General features: G+C 43.2%; 3 protein-coding genes across 3 annotated transcripts in view; 2 read left to right on the top strand and 1 right to left on the bottom strand.

Annotated features, from left to right (window-relative positions):
• Nucleotides 1-207: 207 nt before the first annotated feature.
• Nucleotides 208-3,659, bottom strand: LOC110515633 (NHP2-like protein 1). Its single transcript, XM_036939766.1, has 2 exons — nt 3,602-3,659; nt 208-851 (listed from the first exon to the last, which is right to left on the bottom strand). Exons 1-2 carry the CDS (start codon nt 3,657-3,659, stop codon nt 589-591), a joined length of 321 nt encoding a protein of 106 aa, XP_036795661.1. The 3' UTR covers nt 208-588.
• LOC110486787 (cytochrome b-c1 complex subunit 2, mitochondrial) lies at nt 3,603-20,535 on the top strand. Its single transcript, XM_036941505.1, has 14 exons — nt 3,603-3,732; nt 8,439-8,531; nt 8,943-9,092; nt 9,236-9,300; nt 10,207-10,263; nt 13,174-13,298; nt 13,555-13,652; nt 13,754-13,811; nt 15,931-16,026; nt 16,182-16,381; nt 16,615-16,695; nt 16,794-16,870; nt 17,053-17,206; nt 19,940-20,535. The coding sequence occupies exons 1-14, from the start codon at nt 3,700-3,702 to the stop codon at nt 20,021-20,023; spliced, it is 1,371 nt and encodes a 456-aa protein (XP_036797400.1). The 5' UTR covers nt 3,603-3,699; the 3' UTR covers nt 20,024-20,535.
• Nucleotides 20,536-24,115: 3,580 nt separating this feature from the next.
• mosmoa (modulator of smoothened a) overlaps nt 24,116-27,644 on the top strand; it is a 31,293-nt gene continuing 27,764 nt past the window's right edge. The window contains exon 1 of the mRNA XM_036941504.1: nt 24,116-25,170. Coding sequence (XP_036797399.1) covers nt 25,065-25,170 — 106 coding nt within the window. The 5' untranslated portion in view covers nt 24,116-25,064. The remainder of the gene's footprint in view (nt 25,171-27,644) is intronic.

Raw genomic sequence — 27,644 nt, 5'->3', positions numbered from 1 at the left:
TTTACCACATGGCTTTTACCCAAGTGTCCAGTGTCATACATGCATCCATCTGCCCATAGAGGTTCCATTGATTACAATGCTGAAACTTGAACAGGGTCTTCCATAATTATACATTAAATACATTGGGCAAGTCACTGTGTAGGTGGTAATCAAATTATAATTTAAAACCAATTTAGGAATGTTTCCCAAATGAAACACTACAAATACTGGAATGAACATGTCCACCTTTAACTGCACCAAATGAAGGAAAAAGGTCAACATAAGGAAAGCTAAGTGTAGTTGCTATGATTCTACTATGCTTGGTTTGACATCCCGTATACTCTATATAGAATTACCACATTTACAACATAGTAATGTTAAAAACAAGTTAAGCCATTTTTGTTCCAACGCTTCAGATATACCTATTCTGTCCCAACATTTCAAAATGGACATAGCCCTACAAAATAGAATCTTCTGTACATAAGTCTGACAGGACATGAAACAAAGCAGGACAACATTAAATCATAGTCTGTCCCATTTACAAAAATCTGAATGACTAAAGCAGGTGGTGTCCCATTAACCCTACAACCCCCATCCCGAGCTCTCTTCTCACACCAGCAGTCTCTCAATGGCCATCTGGGTAGACTGGATCTGGGGCTTGAGCTGCGAGCCCTCCTTGATGGTGACCGAAGTGGCAATGACTGGGCGTGAGACCCCACAGGCGCGTCCCAGGGCCTGCTTGGAGCGCACAAACACATAGGGCACGTTCTTGTCCTCGCAGAGCAGTGGCAGGTGGAGGATGATTTCCAGGGGCTCTGTGTCTGTGGCCATCACAATGAACTCAGCAATACCGCGGTTAAGTGTTTTAGTGGCTGGGGGAGAGAGGGCGAGCAGATGTTAGAGAGTGACAATTCTGAAGCTGTTAGGTGGTACTATTTCAGAGGCATGTCGATCGCATTACTGGTCTGGATGAATTGCTGGTCTTCCCCCAAACACATTAACTTGCTACTGTCTAGCTCCTAACCTCACATGCACAGTGAAATGCCTTTCTTACAAACTCAAACCCCCAGAATGCAATAATCAATGTATTACTAGAAATAAAATAATGAGAAATATACAGGAAATATTTAAAAGGTCAGTTCCAATAACATATTTACATATGGAGATATATATATATATATATATATATATGGTGACAGGATATATATATACAGTGGGGAGAACAAATATTTGATACACTGCCGATTTTGCAGGTTTTCCTACTTACAAAGCATGTAGAGGTATGTCATTTTTATCATAGGTACACTTCAACTGTGAGAGACAGTATCTAAAACAAACATCCAGAAAATCACATTGTTTGATTTTTAAGGAATTAATTTGCATTTTATTGCATGACATAAGTATTTGATCACCTACCAACGAGTAAGAATTTCGGCTCTCACAGACCTGTTAGTTTTTCTTTAAGAAGCCCTCCTGTTCTCCACTCGTTACCTGTATAAAAGACACCTGTCCACACACTCAATCAAACAGACTCCAACCTCTCCACAATGGCCAAGACCAGAGAGCTGTGTAAGGACATCAGGGATAAAATTGTAGACCTGCTCAAGGCTGGGATGGGCTACAGGACAATAGGCAAGCAGCTTGGTGAGAAGACAACAACTGTTGGCGCAATTATTAGAAAATGGAATAAGTTCAAGATGACGGTCAATCACCCTCGGTCTGGGGCTCCATGCAAGATCTCACCTTGTGGGGCATCAATGATCATGAGGAAGGTGAGGGATCAGCCCAGAACTACACGGCAAGACCTGGTCAATGACCTGAAGAGAGCTGGGACCACAGTCTCAAAGAAAACCATTAGTAACACACTATGCCGTCATGGATTAAAATCCTGCAGCGCACGCAAGGTCCCCCTGCTCAAGCCAGCGCATGTCCAGGCCCGTCTGAAGTTTGCCAATGACCATCTGGATGATCCAGAGGAGGAACGGGAGAAGGTCATGTGGTCTGAGACAAAAATAGGGCTTTTTGGTCTGAACTCCACTTGCTGTGTTTGGAGGAAGAAGGATGAGTACAACCCCAAGAACACCATCCTTAATCACTCTGCTTCCCTTCACATCTGTGGACCAGTGGAGGCTGCTGAAGGGAGGACGGCCCATAATAATGGTTGGAACGGAGCGAATGGAATGGCATCAAACACATGGAAATAATGTGTTTGAAGTATTTGATAAATTCCACTTATTCTGCACCAGCCATTACCACGAGCCTGTCCTCCCCAATTAAGGTGGCACTAATCTCAGGTGCTGTGGACATATATATTGGGACCCCAGTGATGACTCCCCTCAACCTAGAATAAGCACCAGGTACATGGCTTTTAATCTTCTTCCCATTAAGCTTTTCCATTTGCAGAATCTTCCCTTGCTGAGCCTGGATACCACTAAATATTAGCAATGTACCATTTCCACTTAACCAGGCTGACTTAAATTCACCTCTCTCTTTCTCCACGGCATTAGTTATGTACCGATTGTCTATGGTGGAAGCTACTGGTGACCCGGGAGGAGGGACTTTAATCACGCTGTAGAAATAGTATTCTATCGAGATATGAAACTCTCAGCTGTTGTAATGAATTTAGGGATAGTTTTTTTAAAGTCAGTAAGAATCCCCATACCTCAAATTTCAAAATCCAACAGCTGATGGCTGCAAGACACAAAGACTTGCATTATTAAATACCGCCTAGGCTTTTAGAATAGAATACCAGTCTTGTATTGCGCAGATGGGTTCAAATCCATTTGCAGTCACTCACTTGTGTGAGTAACCTTGCATGAGACCTGAAGACTTGTTCGCCAAGCTAATGCATAGGCTTTAGCTCAGTGGGCTAAGACAGTCTTGTGGTGGGTTTGATGACAAACCCAGTTGATCACACCAGACCTGCCCTCTCTTCAGCTGAGCTGTTTCTCCTTCAGTCACCACAACTGTTTTGTTTTATTGTAGTGTATTTAACACATACCCTTATGGCAAAAGTTACAAAGTTATGAAAATGCATTACAGTCGACTCAGCCTGTCCATACAATTTCTGAATCTGAAAAATGTTAATCTTGTTAAATGGGCAATCTGCAGTTGCTACATCCATTTTACACTTATAAATTAATGGTATATACCCATTGATACAACTATTGTACACAATGTCATTAGTCATACCTCATCAGAACCCAAAATATTAGCTTGTGTTATTCCATTGGTTGTAAACAAGGTTAATGTAAACAAACACTATCAGTGGAGGCTGGTGGAAGGAGCTATAGGATGATGGGCTCATTGTAATGGCTGGAATGGAATACTGGAACGGTAAACACATGGAAACCACATGTTTTACTCCGTTCCATTAATTCCATTCCATCCATTACAATGAGCCCGCTCCTCCCACCAGCCTCCTCTGCATTGTATAGCCTCAAACCATGGTTACAACTTTAACTTGGATATCATGGATGGTCAGTCCTTGCATCCATAGCTCTGTCTATGCATTTAAGTGGTAACATTTCTCCAGGCTCATCCCTCAGATTTTTACCAAAACAGTATTGTTTCAACTACCGATTGACCCTTTAAAGTTAAATAGCTTGACGAATCTTTTTACCATTTTTGGATTGGCTGTGAAGAGCGGTGCATTCTGGGTAGGACGTCAGCGCGTCCATATCTGTATTTTACTGCTGCTGAAGGAGAGAAACGGGAGTCATGAAAGGGATCCGAACTCTAAATAAATTCTCCGTGAGTCTCGTTACTCTATCCTATTAAACGTGTATTTTATAACGATGTATCATGAGGTTTCGTGCATTCTTTCCGTTGGGGAGTCAATTGGAACCCACCCGCGGACTCGCCGGCTAAGTTGCCAAGGTTGGCTAGTGGAAACGGATGGTTAATTAGCCTGTCGGTTACCGTAGTTAAAGTTAGCTAGGCGCGCTTACTTCTATAATCTTGACCGAGAATGTATCCAGTCGGTTTCATGAACCTATAATAGCCATTCTTACTTACAAATGAGGCTATGTACTACATTTTACAATGGCATGTTCTCTACTGGCGAATCGCTGGCAGGCTGTATTGCTAGCTAGCTGTCACGTACCCCATGGTTCCATCCAGCTCAACCCACTGAAGGTCATTGCGGTTCTGCTGGTTTTCAGATCAATCCCGCACTGACAATCCAAGCCAGGTGACATGCCATGGAGCAGTCAGTCTCAATTCACCGATCAAGTAACCTCATTGCAATGTTGATTGGTAGTGATGGGATTAAGTATCTGGCAGTTTTAGCTACGAAGGTCTGACAATAAGCCACCGGCTTTCTCCCGTATTATCTAGTATACTGTTGATTTCTAGGAAGCTTGACAAGTTAATGTTTCGATATTATCCTGTTTTTGAACAATGTATTATAGTATATCTGGAGTGTGCTGCAGAATTCCCAGTGCTACTTGCTAATGCTTGACATCCAAAGCATCAGTATTGAGATGTTTTAATGTAGACTACTCAGACAGAATTCGCAGTGGCAGCCAAGTGTTTGGTGTCTAGCTCAGCTGTCTGCAGATAGGCTTAGCTGACAAACTCAGCAAAAAAAGAAACGTCCTCTCACTTTCAACTGTTTATTTTCTGCAAACTTAACATATGTTAATACAAATTTACACAAGATTCAACAACAGACACAAACTGAACAAGTTCCAGACACCAGCGATGGTAGGTTTGTGCCTATAAGTGATGTGGTCGCCAGTGATGTCTGGTGCCAGTTCTTGCAGTGAGATCTCGACCTCCGATCGAACAGGTCCCAGGCGTGCTCAATGGGATTGAGATCCGGGCTCTTCGCTGGCCATGGCAGAACACTGACATTCCTGTCTTGCAGGAAATCATGCACAGAACAAGCAGTATGGCTGGTGGCATTGTCATGCTGGAGGGTCATGTCAGGATGAGCCTGCAGGAAGGGTATAACATGAGGGAGGAGGATGTCATCCCTGTAATGCACAGTGGTGAGATTGCCTGCAATAACAAGCCCGATGATTCTGTGACACAATGCCCCAGACCATGACGGACCCTCCACCTCCAAGTCGATGCCACTCCAGAGTACACGCCTCGGCGTAACACTCATTCCTTCGACGATAAACGCAGATCCGACCATCACCCCGGTGAGACAAAACCGCAACTTTTTGCCAGTCCTGTCTGGTCCAGCGATGGTAGGTTTGTGCCTATAAGTGATGTGGTCGCCAGTGATGTCTGCCTTACAACAGGCCTACAAGCCCTCAATCCAGCCTCTCTCAACCTATTGCGGACAGTCTGAGCACTGATGGAGGGATTGTGCGTTCCTGGTGTAACTCGGGCAGTTGTTGTTGCCATCCTGTACCTGTCCCGCAGGTGTGATGTTTGTATGTACCGATCCTGTGCAGGTGTTACACGTGGTCTGCCACTGTGAGGACGACCAGCTGTCCATCCTGTCTCTCTGTAGCACTGTCTTATGCGTCTCACAGTACGGACATGGCTATTTATTGCCCTGGCCACATCTGCAGTCCTCAGGCCTCCTTGCAGCATGCCTAGGCACGTTCACACAGATGAGCAGGGACCCTGGACATCTTTGTTGTTTTTCCAGTATCAGTAGAAAGGCCTCTTTAGTGTCCTAAGATTTCATAACTGTGACCTTAATTGCCTACCGTCTGTAAGCTGTTAGTGTCTTAACAACCGTTCCACAGGCGCATGTTCACTAATTGTTTATGGTTCATTGAACAAGCATGGGAAACAGTGTTTAAACCCTTTACAATGAAGATCTGTGATGTTATTTGGATTTTTACTAATTGTCTTTGAAAGACAGGGTCCTGAAAAAGGGACGTTTCTTTTTTTTGCTGAGTTTATCAGCTTTTCAGATATCAGGTTCCAGATTAGTTTAGGTCAGAGGTCTCCAACAGGTCGATTAGCTCGCAGCCCACCTACGAGAAGCTCGCCAAACAATTCTGAAAATACATGCAATTTATCAAGTATCAGACACAGCAAGCTCCCAGTTACTATCTAATCAACGCAACATTGACATGATCCAACTCCTGGTTAGCCACTATTGGCTTAAAAAGCCAAACCTAACACTATCTGCCTATTAATTTCCAGCAATATTGCATTTGTCTGTGTGGTGCGCGCGTTTATCCATCACACTATGTGTTGATATGATAACCATTTTGTGGGTTGACAGTTTCCCCAAAACATCAATTAAATGTTAACTGCAAACTTGGTGCTTCTTCTCTGGTATAATGGCGTTCGCATCAATTATATGTGCATTCCGCCACCTACACTACAAGTTGATGATAATAAGGCTCTAAAAAGGAAGGAGAAAAAAAATGGGGTAAAAAATACATTTTAAAAAAATGCATTCAAACTATCTAACGAAATGTTAATTAAACTAAAGCTTTTCTGTTTTAAGCCGGCCCCTACACAGGCTCAGAAGGATCCTGTGATGGTGGGACATATCCCGGTGACAGTAGTCCTTGCAGTGCTTCTGCCATTAAGTCTTGGAGGCCCAAAAACTTATCGGCTGCAGATATGATGTCCAGCTTCTTGGACACTTGTGCATTACAATTAATAACTGTGGCTATAAATGCTACAAAATACACCTTTTTCACAATAAGTGTATTCAACGTTTGCAACTGGTTGTGGCATATCCACCTCCATATCTTCTTCAGAACAGTGGCCTCTTGCCCCTTCAAAGCTCTTTACCGACTACATCCCTGATCTTTGACACCTCAACCTCTTTCACCCTAACAGGGCACTCAGGGAATTCGGAAATACGATCCCCACCACAGTTACAACATTTTACATTAAGACTCTTAAATAAGATTCCTTCCTTCTGCAAAGACTTGACACATGGCCAACCTTTTTACACCTCTTGCATTGCATCGGGTTTTGGACGAACGCTGTTACGGCGTATCTTAGGGTGGTATATACTAATTAAACAATAATACAGAAACTGTTCATTTTCCCCATTCTCCATATGTGTCTAGCGACGTATTAACTACTCCTGGAATTTTTGGCCTAACATAATGATTATCAATGTCCAATAGGACGCCAGAAATAACATTTTACCGGTGCCCTGCTCCGAAAATCAAAGCTGTTCACTTCATGCGTCGTTATTTTCGCGAGCCTCAATGCACACTCCTTTTGCTCTTTAGATACCCATAATATCAACACCATACCACTTCTGGTTACTTTGACTGCATCCACTTTTCCCAACGCCGCCTTCACCATCCTCGTGACTTCAAAAGGGTTTCCAAAATAAACATCTTTATCCAAAAAACGTACTCCAACAAGGAACGATACATTAGACTAATTTTCCACAACTTAAACCCATTTTGTTCCATTCTTGTTCTATTCTTCACTGTTGTCCACTAATCTTTCACGCTAACTGTACTCGACGCGCTTTAATCGACACTTCTGCTTCCGCCATCTCACCATCCTAGCACTTTCCCCACTCACTAGATACGCAAATAAATGGCCAAATGCGCAATTTAAGGGTAATTACACAAAAAAATACATTTTTACATACCTAAAAAAAATGTTTTCTGATGTGATTTAACCGTTGACATGGACTCAGAACATCCAATTTCGTTGTTTTTCTATGAACAATTATACTTTTGAAAGTGAAACTTAAACATCTAAAACCAGGAAAAATAAAACAGAAAACATAGTGTACAAGAGTAAGTAGTTCAATAAGAAACTGGAGAAGAGAAGAAAAGTGGGCCTATTTGAATGCTAGAGAAAAATGAGTAGCTGGCAATTACACTTATGTAGCTCTCATGCCAGAAAAGGTTGAAGACACCTGTTTTGGTCATTTCTGTGGAAATAACATGAAATGCTTTAATGTGGAAAATTATCTGTATGACTGCAAAAAAAATGAGTAGCTTCTATTTCTCTCTTTCATATTGTTGTAGAGTTGTCTGTACAAGCAGACACCATAATCTCTTCTGACATTAGATGTTTGACTGGGGGTTGGATCTTATCAGGTCTTTAGGATATAGCCTTACTACTGATTGAGTTTCCCTACACCTCACCCTCATCTTAACCAAGGTGCTACAGCCAATGTATGATGTGTCTTCTTGGAAGGACAAATAAGAAGGCGGCTTAACATACTACACATTTCAGGTTGGCCTGGCACCCAGTGAGTCTACCCTCAGAGTGGACTAAATATCATCAAGCATACCCACTGCTCTAGTCTAGACCAGGCTCAGAATTCATCTCCCATCTTTAGGTCTAGAGGAAGCTGCTCATATCACAAAACATCCTCCTAAACAAAACCTGTTATTATGGTCATTAGAAGTCATTTGACTGGGGTCATTTGAGGACAGAAGGAAATCTAGATCCCTCCACATGAACTGAATAGTGTATCATATTGTAATTCCCAAGCTGAGGAAGTGCTGGTGAGTGTTTGTTGACATGATTTCTTTTATCATTTCCCTCCCCAGATACGATGCTATGCAGCCAGGAGGAGTGATGTCCTCACTGAGCCCTTGGCTGGCCTGAAGGCTGGGGCGGCCCTGCCTCCCCAGAGTGTACAGGTATGTCATAGAGGCCAAGAAGTTTTCACATGGGATCACAGGAAAAACTCTGGGCCCTAGTTGTAGCCCAAACTGGGGTGTGGAGTTTTTCTTGGTGGGTCCTTGCATGGTGTGTCAGGGATGAGGATGTGCTCTACTCTATGGCTAAGCATTGTGATTATGTTCATGTGTAGACTTGTTTTAGGTACTACCATGCACACACTTTTACTTACTGTGTAGACATATTTTTCCCTCCATATTGGAAAATGAACTTTTGGTTGTGTAGTTGATCACAAGAACTTTACCTCAGTTGAACAGAATGGAATGTTTACTCTCTTACTCACTCTGCAGTTTCCAAAACAACAATGCTGCCAGTCTCACGTGTGTTCCAGCTGTGACATCATGACTCTCCCTCCCTGTATTCTCTATTAGGTGTCCAAGCTGCCCAACGGTCTAGTGATTGCGTCATTGGAGAACTACTCTCCCGTGTCCAGTGTGGGTGTGTTTGTTAAAGCAGGCACTCGTTATGAGACTGTGGAGAACCAGGGAGTCAGTCATGTCCTGCGGTTGGCAGCCAATCTGGTAAGTCCCAGTGGTTTTATGAATGGATTGATCTCTTTGACTTGTGAATGACTTCAACAATAAGGGCAATTTCCATCACAACTACACTGTTTTTTTTTAAGTCCTTAAGTTAATGAATGAACACTGTCACTGTTGTTTTTCAGACTACTAAGGGAGCGTCTGCGTTCAGGATCTGTCGTGGTGTGGAGGCAGTGGGGGGTAGTCTGAGGTCAGTGAGTATGGAGAGTACAGCACTATGTCCCCTCCCTCCCTGTCCCCTAACCCCATTTTTGTCCTCATGCAGAGTATACATTATACTGTTTCCTATCACCACATACAGAGTGTATGCTACAATATACCCTCTGTTACCCTGTATGGCTCAGTTGGTAGAGCATGGTGCTTGTACCGCCAGGGTTGTGGGTTCAATTCTCTGGGCCAACCATAAGTAAAATGTATGTACGCATGACTATAAGTCGCTTTGGATAAAAGCGTCTGCTAAATGGAATATTATTATTATATTATACACTTGTGTTGTGTACCCCTTCCCTCCTTTTCCCTTATTCCTCCTGTGTCCCCGCCTGACTTGCCGTAAATAAACGTAAATGTAGGAGGCAGTGAAACGTTAACACCAACTTCAACACCCATACCTCACACAAGCTATAGCTTCACTATATTATAGATGCACACACATACAGTTGCCCTCGAGTCAACAGGGGGCTCACGTTTTAGGATAGAGCAGAATGAACAAGATGAGAGAAGCACAGAGTCACATGCAGGTTGACATTTATTGGGATGAATCATGTCCTGGGGGCAAAGCTAGATGGGCCAGCTGCAAAGTCAAAATTGGCTATATCGTAAACAAAGTTATGAAAACAAAAAAAAAATTCTGCCTCAATTTAAGGTTAGCAGTATGGTTAAGTTTAGGTTTAAAATCAGATTTTATGACATTGTGGCTGTGCCAGCTAGTGACCACCCTGTAGAGCTGCCTCCAGTACATGAATCATCCCAGTAAATGCCAATCTGCACACACAGCACAAGAATGTTCCTATTTTCACCTCATTCCAAAGCAATGTGCATCATAGCTAGTCTAGTCTGGAGGATGTAGCTAACATGTCTGTTTTCTGTATGTCCGCAGCGTAACGTCATCGAGGGAGACCATGGTTTACTCTGTGGAGTGTTTGAGAGACCACTTGTAAGTACCCTTACTACCGCAGCCAGACTCCCTCAAAGTGTGTGGGTTTACTTTGGTGTTGAATTGATGGATGAGAACTTGAATTACGGACACGTTGTATGCGAGGACAGGGTTGATTCATGGTGTAATTAGCTCCTGTGTTTCTTACCTATTTATCATAGAGGCTTCCCATAGGGCCACTTGAGATCATCTTGATTCATCATCTACAGTGGCAAGAAACAGTATGTGAATCCTTTGGAATTACCTGGATTTCTGCATAAATTGGTCATCAAATTTGATCTGATCTTCATCTAAGTCACAACAATAGACAAACGTAGTGTGCTTAAACTAATAACACACAAATTATTGTATTTTTCTTGTCTATATTGAATACATAAATTAAACATTCAGTGTAGGGTGGAAAAAGTATGTGAACCCCTAGGTTAATGACTTCTCCAAAAGTTAATAGGAGTCAGCAGTCAGCTAACCTGGAGTCCAATCAATGAGATGAGATTGGAGATGTTGGTTAGAGCTACCTTGCCCTATAAAAACCACTCACAAAATTTGAGTTTGCTATTCACAAGAAGCATCACCTGATGTGAACCATGCCTCGAACAAAAGAGATCTCAGAAAAATGGTTAGACTTACATAAAGCTGGAAAGGGTTACAAAAGTATCTCTAAAAGCCTTGATGTTCATCAGTCCACGGTAAGACAAATTGTCTATAAAAGTTCAGCACTGTTGTTACTCTCCCTCGGAGTGGCCGTCCTGCAAAGATGACTGCAAGAGCACAGCGCAAAATGCTCAATGAGGTTAATTAAGAAGAATGCTAGAGTGTCAGCTAAAGACTTACAGAATCTCTGAGTCTATGATACATAAAACACTAAACAAGAATGGTGTTCATGGGAGGACACCACGGAAGAAGCCACTGCTGTCCAAAAAAACACTGCTGCACATCTGAAGTTTGCAAAAGTGCACCTGGATGTTCCACAGCGCTACTGGCAAAATATTCTGTGGACAGATGAAACTACAGTTGTTTGGAAGGAACACACAACACTTTGGAGAAAAAAAAGTCACAGCACACCAACACCAAAACCTCATCCCAACTGTAAAGTATGGTGGAGGGAGCATCATGGTTTGAGGCTGCTTTGCTGCCTCAGGGCCTGGACAGCTTGCTAAAATCGACGGAAAAATGAATTCCCAAGTTTATCAAGACATTTTGCAGGAGATTAGGCTGTCAGCCAATTGAAGCTCAACAGAAGTTGGGTGACGCAACAGGACAACGACCCAAAACACACAAGTAAATCAACAAAGGCAGCCCATTCTTGCATAATCAATGCTTGGACTTTGTCAGAATTTGTGGGTTTTTGTTTGTCCACCCGCCTCTTGAGGGATTAAGGTCTGGGGAGTTTCCTGGCCATGGACCCAAAATATTGATGTGTTGTTCCCCGAGCCACTTAGTTATCACTTTTGCCTTGTGGCAAGGTGCTCCATCATGCTGGAAAAGGCATTGTTCGTCACCAAACTGTTCCTGGATGGTTGGGAGAAGTTGCCCTCGGAGGATGTGTTGGTACCTTTCTTTATTCATGGCTGTGTTCTTAGGCAAAATTGTGAGTGAGCCCACTTCCTTGGCTGAAAAGCAACCCCACACATGAATGGTCTCAGGATGCTTTACTGTTGGCATGACCCAGGACTGATGGTAGCGCTCGCCTTGTCTTCTCCAGACAAGCTTTTTTCCGGATGCCCCAAACAATCGGAAAGGGGATTCATCAGAGAAAATGACCCCAGTCCTCAGCAGTCCAATCCCTGTACCTTTTCGCAGAATATCAGTCTGTCAGTCTGATGTTTTTCCTGGAGAGAAGTGGCTTCTTTGCTGCCCTTGACACCAGGCCATCCTCCAAAAGTCTTTGCCTCACTGTGCGTGCAGATGCACTCACACCTGCCTGCTGCCATTCCTGAGCAAGCTCTGTACTGGTGGTGCCCTGATCCCACAGCTGAATCAACTTTAGGAGACGGTCCTGGCGCTTGCTGGACTTTCTTGGGCGCCCTGAAGCATTCTTCACAACAATTGAACCGCTCTCCTTGAAGTTCTTGATGCACCTAAATCAACTATTTATCGGATCAATCTTACTAGCTGCAATATCCTTGCCGTGAAGACCTTTTTGTGCAAAGCTATGGTGACGGCACGTGTTTCCTTGGAGGTAACCATGGTTGACAGAGGAAGAAAAATGATTCCAAGCACCACCCTCCTTTTGAAGCTTCCAGTCTGTTATTCAATCTCAATCAACATGACAGAGTGATCTCCAGCCTTGTCCTCGTCAACACTCACACCTGTGTTAACGAGAGAATCACTGACATGTCAGCTGGTCCTTTTGTGTCAGGGCTGAAATGCAGTGGAAATTGTTTTTTGGGGATTCAGTTAATTTGCATGGCAAAGACTTTGCAATTAATTGCAATTCATCTGATCACTCTTCATAACATTCTGGAGTTTATGCAAATTGCCATCATACAAACTGAGGCAGCAGACTTTGTTAAAATTAATATACATGTGTCATTCTCAACTTTTGGCCACGACTGTACAGAAAATGTTTGTTTGAGGTTATTGCTGCCAAAGGAGGGTCAACCAGTTATTAAATCCAAGGGTTCACATACTTTTCCCACCCTGCACTGTGAATGTTTACACAGTGTGTTCAATAAAGACATGAAAACTTCTAATTGTTTGTTATTAGTTTAAGCAGACTGTGTTTGTCTATTGTTGTGACTTAGATGAAGATCAGATCAAATTTGATGACCAATTTATGCAGAAATCCAGGTATTTCCAGAGGGTTCACATACTTTTTCTTGCCACTGTATGTTGAGAGTTATGACTGTTGCATTGTCTGTGTGTGTCCATATGTTTGTCTGCCCATCCAACGTCCATCCTTCTCCTCAGAGACACAGTGATTGAGTACCTGATCAACGTGACCATGACCCCAGAGTTCCGGCCATGGGAGGTGGACGACCTGACCTCCAGGGTCAAGGTAGACCGGGCCCTGGCCCACCAGTGTTCACAGATAGGTCAGCAACACTTCCCCTCTATTCACTTTACTTGTTCAGCACGATTGGTCCTTGTTGAATTAATGTTTTATTCAATTACCAGTAGCATTTTGGTTTAGTATATATTTGTATGCTGCCGATTTAAAAAAAAAAAAAAAATAAAAAAAAAAAAAAAAAAAAAATTGGGTCTATAGTCATTTGTCTAGCATCCTGTTATTAGTTCTCCTTGCCAACACACTGACTGAAGTATTTTGTTATGGGGTTTATTTCTCTGAAGGTGTCATTGAGAAGTTGCATGAAGCTGCTTACAAAAACGCTCTATCCAACTCCCTGTACTGTCCTGACTACATGGTTGGCAAAGTCAGTGGTGAACAGGTAAGACTGTTAATAGCTGTGTTTTTCACTATAGTGCTACCTTGTGTTTGTCACAGCTTAGCTCTCTCTTAAACTCTCTCCTACTTCCTTATTCCCCTTAGCTGCAGTCCTTTGTCCAGAACAATTTCACCAGTGCCAGAATGGCTCTTGTAGGACTAGGTGAGTGTGTCTGGCTGTTAGTCTTTTTGATCCAATGGCACCCTGGGTTCTCCTTTTAACATGTTGCAGCTCCTTCAGCATGTCTCCGGGGCTGTTCTGATTCCTTGCCCTACCTTTTTCCTGAAGTGTGCAGCCCCTCATGGATTGAAAAGGAATATGGTGGAAACTCACTCTAGCCAATGTATTACTTTTAAATCCTTGAGGGGATATTGAGCAAGTGCACACTTCAGGAAGAAGGGTAGGGAATCGGAACAACCCTATTGATTTGGTCACAATAAGGGTCATATCCTTTGAATTAGGCTGACGTAAACACACTCTCCTTCTGTGTGTGTACGTACTGTGTACACATCACATTTCCTTTGGCCTCCGTCCAAACCCTAGAGTTAAAGGCTGTCTAAAGATATGTGGAGTAGAGGTCAGCTGTTCTGCTCCAGTATGACACACTTTGTGTGTGACATGACTGCTCTCTGGTATGTACAAGTGATAGGAAATAAATTGCTAGTTACATATTGAGATTATTTTTGACGATATCGTATAGTTTTGATAATATCGCAATATTGATTTTGCGGTACTTGCCCCAACTTGTTCTCCATCTTCTTTTTAAATAGGGAGCCAATTTGTTTTCAGCACTTACACTACATGTCGAACATCTCATTCCAGAATCATGGTTAATAATATGGAGTTGGTCCCCCCTTTGCTGCTATAACAGCCTCGACTCTTCTGGGAAGGCTTTCCACTAGATGTTGAAACATTGCTGCGGGGACTTGCTTCCATTAAGCCACGAGCATTAGTGAGGTCGGACACTGATGTTGGGCGATTAGGCCTGACTTGCAGTTGGCGTTCCAAGTCATCCCAAATGTGTTCGATGGGGTTGAGGTCAGGGCTCTGTGTAGGCCATTCAAGTTCTTCCGCACCGATCTCAACAAACTATTTCTTTATGGATCTCGCTTTGTGCATGTTGGCATTGTCATGCAAAAACAGGAAAGGGCCTTCCCCAAACTGTTACCACAAAGTTGGAAGCACAGAATCGTTTGGAATGTCATTGTATGCTGTAGCGTTAAGATTTCCCTTCACTGGAACTAAGGGGCCCAAACCATGAAAAACAGCCCCAGACCATTATTCCTCCTCCAAACTTTACAGTTGGTACTGTGCATTGGGGCAGGTAGTGTTCTCCTGGCATCCTCCAAACCCAGATTCGTCTGTCGGACTGCCATATGGTGAAGCGCGATTCATCACTCCAGAGAACACGTTTCCATTGCTCCAGAGTCCAATGGCGGCAAGCTTTACACCACTCCAGCCAACGCATGAACTTAAGCTTGTGTAAGGCTGCTTGGCCATGGAAACCCATTTCATGAAGCTCCTGGTGAGCAGTTATTGTGTAGATGTTGCTTCCAGAGGCAGTTTGGAACTCGGTAGTGAGTGTTACAACCCGAGGACACTCGGCAGTCCCGTTTCGTGAACTTGTGTGGCCTACCACTTCGCGGCTAAGCTGTTGTTGCTCCGAGACATTTCCACTTCACAATAACAGCACTTACAGTTGACTGGGGTAGCTCTAGCAGGGCAGAAATTTGAGAAACTGACTTGTTGGAAAGGTGGCATCCTATGACAGTGCCACGTTGAAAGTCACTGAGCTCTTCAGTACAGGCCATTCTACTGCCAATGTTTGTCTATGGCGATTGCATGACTGTGTGCTCAATTTTTACACCTGTCAGCAACGGGTGTGGCTGAAGTAGCCGAATCCACTCAGTTGAAGGGGTGTCCACATACTTTTAGCCATGTAGTATATTTCCCTTACTGATGAAGTCATTTTCTCATGGCTCTCTCATCCCTCGGCAGCAGACATATGGTGAGCAAAATATATATTGAATCGAAATAAAATCACAGTATCGAATCGCAATACATATAGAACGACACTACATATCGCTTCAGCACCTAAGTATGGTGATAATATCGTGAGGTCCCTGGCAATTCCCGGCCCTAGTATGTACCCCTGTGTGAAACACTGAACTGAGGGCATGTGATGTCTATGTGATGACAGTCCACCTGTGTGTGTGTCTCCTGCTGGCTCTCTGGTGTGTCTTCCAGTGACATGACCCCTGTCTGTGCCGTCTCTCCCCAGGTGTGAATCACTCAGTGCTGAGGCAGGTAGGAGAGCAGTTTCTCAGTGTCCGCAGTGGGGCTGGAGTTGCTGGGGCCAAGGCTGTATACCGCGGAGGTAAGACCCATAGAGAGCCTTAGAAGCAATGCACGCCTAACTGCTGAGCTCTAGTCTGGGCCACTGATTCAGTCAACCCCAGTGTGTGAGCCAAGATGGGTTGTGTGTTCGTACCCTGATGGTGGTTAACCGTGTGTGACTGTGTGTCCCTGCAGGTGAGCTGCGGGTGCAGAACGGGGCCGGTCTGGTCCACTCGCTGATCGCCAGCGAGGGCGGTGTGACTGGATCAGCAGAGGCCAATGCCTTTAGTGTGCTGCAAAGGGTTCTGGGAGCCGGGCCACACGTAAAGAGAGGCTCCAACGTCACCAGCAAACTGAGCCAGGGCATCGCCAATGCAACCACACAGCCCTTCGATGTGAGTAACTTCCCTGTTTGTTGCTACAGTTATTCCTGTGTTGTTTGTGGTCACTACAATATAAATCGATATTCAACATGACTCCAGTTATGTAGAATTTCAGCTTTCATTGTATGATTGTCTAAATTACGCACAGAGAAAAATAAAGGTTTAGAGGTTAGAAAGCACAATGATCTTGGACTATCTTGTGTACAGAAGTTAATCTAATGCTTATTTCTCTGTCTCCTATTCAGGCCACAGCCTTCAATGCCACATACGCTGACTCTGGACTCTTTGGAGTCTACTCCATCGCCCAAGCCGACTCCGCAGGAGAGGTGAGCACACTATAATGCAGTAGTGACATAAGAACGTGTTAGAACCTGATATATGTTGATAAGTGACTGTCCCTAACAGTGACTGTCCCTCTGTACAGGTGATCAAAGCTGCCATCGCCCAGGTGACAGGGGTTGCGAAGGGAGGCGTGTCCGAGGACGATGTCACCAGAGCAAAGTGAGTTCACTAAACAACTTGGCTCATTAAGTGGACATGAAACTTGGTGCTGTCTCTCTGTGGTTTTATTTAACCTTTAACCAAGCCAGTCAGTTAGTAACAAATTCTTATTTACATTGATGGCCTAAAATAACTTCTTGCCCTGATTTGACCTTTGACCCTTTCCCCCTCTTACCTGGTAGGAAGCAGTTGAAAGCCGAGTACCTGATGTCCATGGAGAGTTCCGAGGGCCTGCTGGAGGAGATGGGGGCCCAGGCTCTGTCCAGCGGAGCCTACCACTCACCAGAGACAGTTACCCAGAGCATCGACTCTGTCAGCCACGCAGACGTTGTCAACGTGAGTACACTTCAACATTCACTACTGCTAGGGCAAGAAGGTATTATAGGCCATCAATGTAAATAAGAATTTGTTATTAACTGACTGGCTTGGTTAAAGGTTAAATAAAACCACAGAGACAGCACCAAGTTTCATGTCCACTTAATGAGCCAAGTTGTTTAGTGAACTCACTTTGCTCTGGTGACATCATCCTCGGACATGCCTCCCTTCACAACCCCTGTCACCTGGGTGATGGCAGCTTTGATCACCTGTACAGAGGGACAGGCACTGTTAGGGACAGTCACTTATCAACATATATCAGGTTCTTATGTTACTACTGCATTATTGACCTTCATGGCTAAGACATAATAAATGTGTGTGTGTGTGTGTGTGTGTGTGTGTATATATATGTGTATACACACACACACACACACACACACACACACACACACACACACACACACACACACACAGTTGAAGTCGGAAGTTTTCATACATTTAAGTTGGAGTCATTAACTCGTTTTTCAACAACTCCACAAATTTCTTGTCAACAAACTATAGTTTTGGCAAGTCGGTTAGGACATCTACTTTGTGCATGACAAAGGCATGGCTTTAGAAGCTTCTGATAGGCTAATTGACATCATTTGAGTCAATTGGAGGTGTACCTGTGGATGTATTTCAAGGCCTACCTTCAAACTCAGTGCCTCTTTGCTTGACATCATGGGAAAATCAAGACATCAGCCAAGACCTCAGAAAATAAATTGTAGACCTCCACAAGTCTGGTTCATCCTTGGGAGTAATTTCCGAACGCCTGAATGTACCACGTTCATCTGTACAAACAATAGTACGCAAGTATAAACACCATGGGACCACGCAGCCGTCATACCGCTCAGGAAGGAGACTCGTTCTGTCTCCTAGAGATGAACATACTTTGGTGCAAAACGTGCAAATCAATCCCAGAACAGCAGCAAAGGACCATGTCAAGATGCTGGAGGAAACGGATACAAAAATATTTATATCCACAGTAAAACAAGTCCCATATTGACATAACCCGAAAGGGCGCTCAGCAAGGAAGAAGCCACTGCTCCAAAACCGCCATAAAGCCAGACTACGGTTTGCAACTGCACATGGGGACAAAGATCATACTTTTTGGAGAAATGTGCTCTGGTCTGATAAAACAAAAATAGAACTGTTTGGCCATAATGACCATCGTTATGTTTGGAGGATAAAGGGGAAGGCTTGCAAGCCGAAGAACACCATCCCAACCGTGAAACACAGGGGTGGCAGCATTATTTTGTGGGGGTGCTTTGCTTCAGGAGGGACTGGTGCTCTTCGCAAAATAGATGGCATCATGAGGATGGATAATTATGTGGATATATTGAAGCAACATCTCAAGACATCAGTCAGGAAGTTAAAGCTTTGTTGCAAATGGGTCTTCAGAATGGACAATGACCCCAAGCATACTTCCAAAGTTGTGGCTAAATGGCTTACGGACAACCAAGTCAAGGTATTGGAATGGCCATCACAAAGCCCTGACCTCAATCCTATAGAACATTTGTGTGCAGAACTGAAAAAGCGTGTGCTAGCGAGCTGGTCTACAAACCTGACTCGGTTACATCCGCTCTGTCAGGAGGAATGGGCCAAAATTCACCCAACTTATTGTGGGAAGCTTGTGGAAGGCTACCTGAAATGTTTGACCAAAGTTAAACAATTTTAAAGGCAATACTACCAAATACTAATTGAGTCTATGTAAACTTCTGACCCACTGGGAATGTGATGAAAGAAATAAAAGCTTAAATAATTCTCTCTACTATTATTCTGACATTTCACATTCTTAAAATAGTGGTGATCCTAACTGACCTAAAACAGGGAATTTTTACTAGGATTATATGTCAGGAATTGTGAAAAACTGAGTTTTAATGTATTTTGCTAAGGTGTGTGTGTGTAAAACATTAGGAACACCTTCCTAATATTGAGTTGCACCCCCTTTGCCCTCAGAACAGCTTCAATTCATCGGGCATGGACTCCACTAGGTGTCAAGCGTTCCACAGGGATGCTGGCCCATGTTGACTCCAATGCTTCCCAGAGTTGTGTCAGTTGGCTGGATGTCCTTTGGGTGGTGGACCATTCTTGATACACACGAAACTGTTGAGTGTGAAAAACACAGCAGCGTTTCAGTTCTTGACACTTAAATTGGTGTGCCTGGCACCTACTACCATATCCTGCTCAAAGGCTCTTAAATATTTTGTCTTGCCCATTCACCCTCTGAATGGCATGCATACACAATCCATGTCTCAAGGCTTAAAAATCCTTCTTTAACCTGTCTCCTTTCCTTCATATACACTGATTGAAGTGGATTTAACAGGTGACATAAATAAGTGATCATTGCTTTCACCTGCTCAGTCTATCATGGAAAGAACAGTCGTTCCTAATGTTTTGTACACTCCTTGTATGCCTGTGAATATTTAAGGTGAATATATTGCCCCTTGGCTATGGGGGTTGCTGTCTGTATGTGCCCCTAAATCCTTCCTTTCCCTCCATGTCTATCTTCCAAACTATACCTCCATATAATGTTTGGGTAAAGTGATCGGAATGCCATTCTCCAAGTAAATAATAAAGTGGAAAAAATAACTGAATAACATTTTTGAAGACTGATTTCTGTGTGCATCCTACATTTACGTTTATTTATAGCAGATCAGCTGGGGACACAAGGGGAATAAGGGACAATGTGATAAGTGTATTTTGTTTTTCCAGGCTGCGAGAAAGTTTGTGGACGGCAAGAAATCGATGGCAGCTAGCGGACACCTCGCCAACACACCCTTCGTGGATGAATTGTGAAAATAAATAAACCATAAACAATGAAACAGTTATTTAACATTTTAACCTGGGCAGGTTGTGCCTGGCTGCTTACTCCAGAAAAAGGAACCTGGTTCTGATATGAAGCCCATGACTTCATCTCACAGTAAACGATAATCTTTTGTTAACAAATCATGTTAAAGTTTGTTCTACAATAATTGTACACAGGTATCAGGAATAATTATGCTTTTTGTTGTCAATTTCTCTGTATATTTGATGTAAATTCATTAAATGGCCTATCTACAGTAATGGCAGTCTGATTTGATCACCAAGATGAATGTGAGTAATGATATCTTTGTTATTCCGCCCAGCTGCTGCAGGGGGAGACTAAGAGCCTTGAAAATCTGTTGGCGCTGCTACATCAGCAAAAATGTTGCATCTAGTGTAGCAGCCAAGTATGTTAGAATGAGGGGAAAATTGTGGGGGTATTGTTTATATCAAAAATATAAACGCAACATGTTTCATGAGCTAAAATAAAAGATCCCAGAAATGTTCCATATGCACAAAAAGCTTATTTCTCTCAAATTGTGCACACAATTTTGTTTACATCCCTGGTAGTGAGCATTTCTCATTTGCTAAGATAATTCATCCACCTGACAGGTGTGGCATATCAAGAAGCTGATTAAATAGCATGATCATTACACAGGTGCACCTTCTGCTGGGGGCAGTAAGTCCACACTAAAATGTGCAGTTTTGTCACACACCACAATGCCACAGATGTCTCAAGTTGAGGGAGTGTGCAATTGGCATGCTGACTGCAGGTATGTCCAACAGAGCTGTTGCCAGAGAATTTAATGTTAATTTCTCTACCATAAGCCACCTCCGTTTTAAAGAATTTGGCAGTTGTCCAACCAGCCTTTCAACCGCAGACCACATGTAACCATGTCAGGCCAGGACTTTCACATCCGGCTTCTTCACCTGTAGGATCGTTTGGGGGGTCAATTTATTTAAGTTGACTGATTTCCTTCTATGAACTGTAACTAAGTAAACATTTTGAAATTGTTGCATGTTTATATTTTTGTTAAGAATATTTATCGATCTGGAGTTTGATCAAACACGTTATCAAAAATATGGCACAGCAAAAGCAGCTATTAAGAATAACCACTATGACGAGAGAGAGAGGGGCAAAAAAGGCCTTGATGACTAAACATTACAAATCAACACATATCAACTGGGTGTCAGTGACTCATGTATTCAAGGAACGTAGTGAATAATAAAGCTACATATCCATGTGGGTCTATTTAGGTTTAACATGTATTGCCCATTGGAGGTGGTGGAGTGGTGCTTGAATCAGTGATTGACTGACTGTGTGGTAACAGGGAAATGCAATAATATACCTTGTGTGCCATAAATGCCATGAAGGCTATAGTGTGGGGTCTTCTGAGAAAATCTAATCTTATTAAACAAATTAAGAACTTTTTTTCTCTTCAAATGGGTATACATTTTACTAGGATCTCTTTTAGTCCTCATTTGGACTAACCTTCCAAGAGTCCTTAAACATGAATACATTTTAACATATAACACAGTCAGCTAAGGACCTCTTCCACCATTAGAATGTGTGTTCATGTCATTCTGCCTGGTCAGCCAGTGGGACCTACAATTGAGTGAATATGAGCACACAGGATATAATTTTTCCAAGTTGGGTCTCCTGCATATTCTAGTGTCAATTTCGGGTTGTTCTGTAAAAGCTTAGATCATACAGGCAAGCAATACAAACTCGGAAAAAAAGAAACGTCCCTTTTTCAGGACCCTGTCTTTCAAAGATAATTCATAAAAATCCAAATAACTTCACAGATCTTCATTGTAAAGGGTTTAAACACTGTTTCCTATGCTTGTTCAATGAACCAAAAACAATTAATGACCATGCACCTGCGGAATGAATGGGAGGCAATTAAGGTCCCAGTTATGAAAACTTAGGATACTAAAGAGGCCTTTCTCCTGACTCTGAAAAACACCAAAAGAAAGATTCCCAGGGTCCCTGCTCATCTGCGTGAATGTGGCATAGGCATGCTGCAAGGAGGCATGAGGACTGCAGATGTGGCCAGGGCAATAAATTGCAATGTCCGTACTGTGAGACGCCTAAGACAGCACTACAGGGAGACAGGATGGACAGCTGGTCGTCCTCGCAGTGGAAGACCACGTGTAACAACACCTGCATAGGATCGGTACATCGGAACATCACACCTGCGGGACAGGTACAGGATGGCAACACCAACTGCCCGAGTTACACCAGGAACGCAAAATCCCTCCATCAGTGCTCAGACTGTCTGCAATAGGCTGAGAGAGGCTGGACTGGGGGCTTTTAGGCCTGTTGTAAGGCAGGTCCTCACCAGACATCATTGGCAACAACGTCGCCTATGGGCGCAAACCCAACATCGCTGGACCAGACAGGACTGGCAAAAAGTGCTCTTCACTGACAAGTCACGGTTTTGTCTCACCAGGGGTGATGGTCGGATTTGCGTTCATCGTCGAAGGAATGAGCATTACACCGAGGCCTGTACTCTGGAGCGGGATCGAGGTGGAGGGTCCGTCATGGTCTGGGGCGGTGTGTCACAGCATCATCGGACTGAGCTTGTTGTCATTGCAGGCAATCTCAACGCTCTGCGTTATTGGGAAGACATCCTCCTCCCTCATGTGGTACCCCTCCTGCAGGCTCATCCTGACATGACCCCCCAGCATGACAATGCCATCAGCCATACTGCTCGTTCTGTGCGTGATTTCCTGCAGGACAGGAATGTCAGTGTTCTGTCATGGCCAGCGAAGAGCCCAGATCTCAATCCCATTGAGCACATCTGGGACCTGTTGGATCGGAGGGTGAGGGCTAGGGCCATTCCACCCAGAAATGTCAGGGAACTTGCAGGTGCCTTGGTGGAAGAGTGGGGTAACATTTCACAGTAAGAGCTGGCAAATCTGGTGCAGTCCATGAGGAGGAGATGCACTGCAGTACTTAATGCAGCTGATGGCCACACCAGATACTGTTACTTTTGACCCCCCCTTTGTTCAGGTACACATTCCATTTCTGTTAGTCACATGTCTGTGGAACTTGTGTTCAGTTTATGTCTCAGTTGTTGAATCTTATGTTCATACAAATATTAACACATGTTAAGTTTGCTAAAAATAAACGCAGTTGACAGTGAGAGGACGTTTCTTTTTTTGCTGAGTTTATGTGAACTGGGTGATCTATATATTCTATCCAAAGCAGAAACACATTTGGTAAAAACTGGTTGAATCAAAGTTGTTTCCAGATTATTTTAACCAAAAAATGTAATGATGTTGTGGAAAACTGATTGGATTTGCAAATAGTCATCAACTTAAAGGTATTTTGTATTTTACACCCTACTTTTAACCTAAATTAAATGACAGGGTGACATGTTTGGTTGATTTCACGTTGAATTCACGTTAGTTAACAACTCAACAAAATGTGCATCAAAACAAGATGTTAAACTGACATCTGTGCCCAGTGTGAAGACTCACATTGCTGAGACTGCTGTGTTGAGTGGGTGGGAGGTTACTTTCTGCTGATTGCTTTGCTGCTCTAATGGAATAGTGGAAAGCGCTGACCAGCAAAGTACTGCTATCTGGCACACTCCCTTGATAGATCAGAGGATTTGCTTTGACCTTAACTACAGCATGTGTCAGTGAGAATAAACTAAGGCATCTACACATGCTTTTGTTGGCAAAAATGTGTCACAAAAAGGTAAGCATACAAACATTTCAGATTGTCGTTTTTTCCCCCCATCACTCCTATCTTGGGGACCACTTTTATCTGGTAGAATGGACACTTATTCAAACATGGGATAAGGAGCCTTTGAGTGTTAAAAGGAAAGGCGTTACTTCTTCCTCTGATGAGAATAATAAACGGTTTGATGTATGTCATGTCCTTCTAAATGAGTGGTCTCATCTACCCCCTCTGCATGGTCCCATCTGTCTGAAACGTCTCTCACGCCAACGATCTCGCGAGACGATAGCGAATGCCCCCTGTGTGTGTGTGTGTGTGTGTGTGTGTGTGTGTGTGTGTGTGTGTGTGTGTGTGTGTGTGTGTGTGTGTGTGTGTGTGTGTGTGTGTGTGAGAGAGAGAGAGAGAGAGAGCTGTTGTGTCTGTGGAACGCACTGCGTGAGGCACGGTGTTCGGTTGATAGGGGGCCAAGCTAGTGGGCTAATCGGGGAAAGCATAATCACCACCTCTCCTAGCGGCTTTAATAATATCGTATTTCCATATAAAGATTATGCGAAAGCCGCAGAGCCTGCTCGAGCTGCCTTGGTTCCTACTTCGCTATGTCCGCACCAGAGCTTGCTAGCTAGCGGTCTATTTACACTACAGATGCTATTCCAGCAGCGGAGAAGGGGGCATGAATAAGCAAGAGGGAGGATGGGTTCTCGTTTTCCTGACGGCTAGCTAGCCTTAGAGCTTCGCTGAAAACAAGGACATACTGAAGGCACAGCATTATTCGATTATTTAGTACTTCTGTCTGACGGAGTTTTGTTCGTGAAATGGTTTAAAGTACTTATTCAAATGGGGGTTCGGCCGTCAAGCACCCTCTCTGGGTTGTTGTTCGGCACACAGAGTTCGAATGTGGGAAATAGCTAGCTAGGTGGCTAGCTATCCGGCTAGTCTCAATAACCAAATGCTGCTGCTACCGTGCAGATCCGAGCGAGAACACCAGCGACTGGAGACTTGGGCCCTGACGTTGCGCCAGCTCCTTTTGCTTTATCGGAGGAAGATTCGGGTCGAAACGATGGTCGTTTGAGATGTGATTTTTTTCCTCCGTTTTTAGCCATATGTAAGCGGAATGAAGGTGTGTTGATTTGCTGTTGCTGCCATGTCCAAATGAATAATGACAGGCTGAACCTCCAAACCAGTTGAATCTCTTTTGAAGGGGGTGAGGTGGACTGATAACTATCTAACGGAAACATATATCTAAAAACTGTATTTCTGAGGTTTACACTCCTTGGTCTTACCTGGAACTCTAAGCCACGTCTTTCATATCTGCTCATTTAAAGCACACAGACTTGAGCTGCAAATATGGATAAATTAACAATTATATCAGGATGTCTGTTTCTGGCAGCGGATATCTTTGCAATCGCAAGCATTGCAAACCCCGACTGGATCAACACAGGCGAATCTGCAGGTAATTGGGGAATTATTGAACTCTTCTCTTTGACATTGACCACTGTATTTTCCTTTTAATGTTACAGCATCACTGATGGAATGATTCCCCTTTGCAGATTGTTATACGTTATACATTCATTGAATCCTTTACCTGCTGCTGCATTCACCCTCTAGCAATGTTTACATATCAGCCGGGGTATCTTGTCCTCTCTGCAACTCAGTCGTTTGTTCTATGTTCCTCTGTGATTTGAAACACTGGGCTACTAATCCAAAATAGGGATGCATAATAAATATATAATGTATATATCACATGTAGATATTATTTTAGGCCTATATAATAAGTTATTGCTGATATATTGGGGACACACACAAATAATTTGATATATGTTGTATTCTCTACTACTCTCTTTCCCATGTATTACGTAAGGGTAGAGTTGTAATGATTTCATATTAGCAAGACCAAGAAGCACTACTCAGTAATTTCTTGGCGGCGGTTGTTTATTTAGTAGATAGATCTGTCATCAGAGCAATTGGCCACGTCAATGACCACTTCGTGGTCAATCCTATGGGTCAATCGACAGACTTGACCAACTGTAACAAGTGTTGAATACAGGCTTCCTGCTGGCCTCCCGAATGCCAGTTGGTCTTTTTCTGTTGACAAGCCTCAAAACGTATCCACATGCCATTAATAGGTTGATGCTCTTCTTTGTACCCACCCCCACCCCACGATGATGACGGCTTATAGTAGGAACTGGGTCAGGAAGGGTTCATGCACCAATGTGAAACCAATGTAGCCTGTCAGCTGCTGCAGTGGGAGCTATTTGTTTTCACTGCCCTATTTTCTAAGAAGAAACGGGACGGATGTTTTCAAAACACTGTTTCTGATGTGTGCTCACTGTCTTTATCTTTCAATTGGACTGTGTCCACACACACTCTCACACATCAACTCAAATAAGCCTTCTATGACAATAACATTCATGTTTGGTCTTTAAAAACGACTTGACAATATTGACACCCTTACTGGAAATGAAGAGTAGCTAACTCATGTTCGACAGTAAATAAGAATTGTAATTACATGTAATTAGAAAGCATGCTGAGTTGCTTCAGTATGCCTACTCAGCAATGGCCTCAGTAACCTATTCCTGCTAGGCTGTGCCATCTGCCTCACTCCTGCTTTGTTGATAATGGTCACACCTGCAATTAGCCTACCACAGCAAAAGTGCTGGTAAGTGTAGGGTTGCATGCATTGCAAACCACACATCTTAGTGTTTCCCCTTGGATTTTTGTTCAGCAGTGGTGGCAAGGGTAGCGTTAGGGCAATGACATGCAAGCTGTTCCCATAGACTTCCAGTCATTGAGCCAACGACTATCCATTTAAAAGCGAGTCTCAGCCGATATTGATTATAAACAACCATTTTTTTTTGCAGTGGTGGCAACAATTAACAGTGGTGGGCCACCCCTGCTAAATGAATATAGGGAAGACAATGTCATAACCGATTCCAATTATATAATGTTTTAATTCTCAACAAAAAAATACTTTCCAAGGCGCAACTCAGGCTGTAATTGGCCAAAAGGGTTTGTTTTGGTTTGGCTGCTGGTTTTAGTAGAGCGGTGCAAACGACCATCCTCTCATATCTCCCACTGTTCTCACTTCCCCTCCACAGTCTTCCCTGCGGTTTCTTTGATGATGACGTCTTTTGTTGGGCTGTTTATGAGATGGAAAGACCCTTCTTAACATCCTGTCTCTGAAGGCACCAGGCTTTTCTCACCCAGGGATATAGTCACAAAGCCTGTGTTTGGTATCCTGTGCTTCTCATCATACCCTCCTGGTTTTGTGACAGGCTGCGGGTATTAGGTGTTATCGGTCCAATTCATTATAGAAGTAACTCAATATAGAGAAGAACATTTCCAGCACATTGACAGCCTTTTAATGGATGGCAGAAAAAGTCATTTGGTCAGGGTTGGCCTGTGTGACGCATCATAAGAATTTCCCTCTGTCATCATGGTTTGATTGTGATGTGTTTGTGGACATAGTGGTTAGCCTAATTGCTCACCACAATTTGGGAGATAATTGTAGATCTTACACTCTCAACAAGCACATTAATGGAAGTGATGATTTGATTTCTTTTTGGATGAAGGGAAAGCAAGCATACAAATGCAGTTTGTTTTGTAATGTTTTTTCTTCTTCTGTTCTCAATTTATACTGGCATAATTGGCCTAACACAGCCTCACTTCTTTAATGCCTGTACAAGTAACAAATAGGCTATGCTCTATTTGCCCCCAAACAACATTGCTATAGTAGAAAGATTTTAACATAAAAAAAAACCAGAAACAAGCAAAGAACTCTATCATCAGTCTTCAGCCTCTGCTTTTGATTAAGTCATCTGAATGTAATTTATGAGACTGAATGTATTATTGGTTGTAAAGACATTGTGTGACCAATGTGAATATTGCTTTAATCTTCATCTGTCAGTTTCAGTTTCTCTTAGTTTC

The sequence above is a fragment of the Oncorhynchus mykiss genome, chromosome 13, assembly GCF_013265735.2.
Source record: "Oncorhynchus mykiss isolate Arlee chromosome 13, USDA_OmykA_1.1, whole genome shotgun sequence".
Taxonomy (NCBI): Eukaryota; Metazoa; Chordata; class Actinopteri; order Salmoniformes; family Salmonidae; genus Oncorhynchus; species Oncorhynchus mykiss.
This window is presented reverse-complemented; position numbering and strand designations above follow the sequence as displayed.

Coding starts and splice junctions, on each gene's coding strand:
- LOC110486787 (XM_036941505.1), top strand. CDS start 3,700: ATGAAAGGGATCCGAACTCTAAATAAATTCTCC. Junction 13,812..15,930: donor AATGGCTCTTGTAGGACTAG/GTGAGTGTGTCT, acceptor GTCTCTCCCCAG/GTGTGAATCACTCAGTGCTG. Junction 16,871..17,052: donor GACGATGTCACCAGAGCAAA/GTGAGTTCACTA, acceptor CTTACCTGGTAG/GAAGCAGTTGAAAGCCGAGT.
- LOC110515633 (XM_036939766.1), bottom strand. CDS start 3,659: ATGGACGCGCTGACGTCCTACCCAGAATGCACCGCTCTTCACAGCCAA. Junction 852..3,601: donor TCACAGCCAATCCAAAAATG/GTAAAAAGATTC, acceptor TCTCTCCCCCAG/CCACTAAAACACTTAACCGC.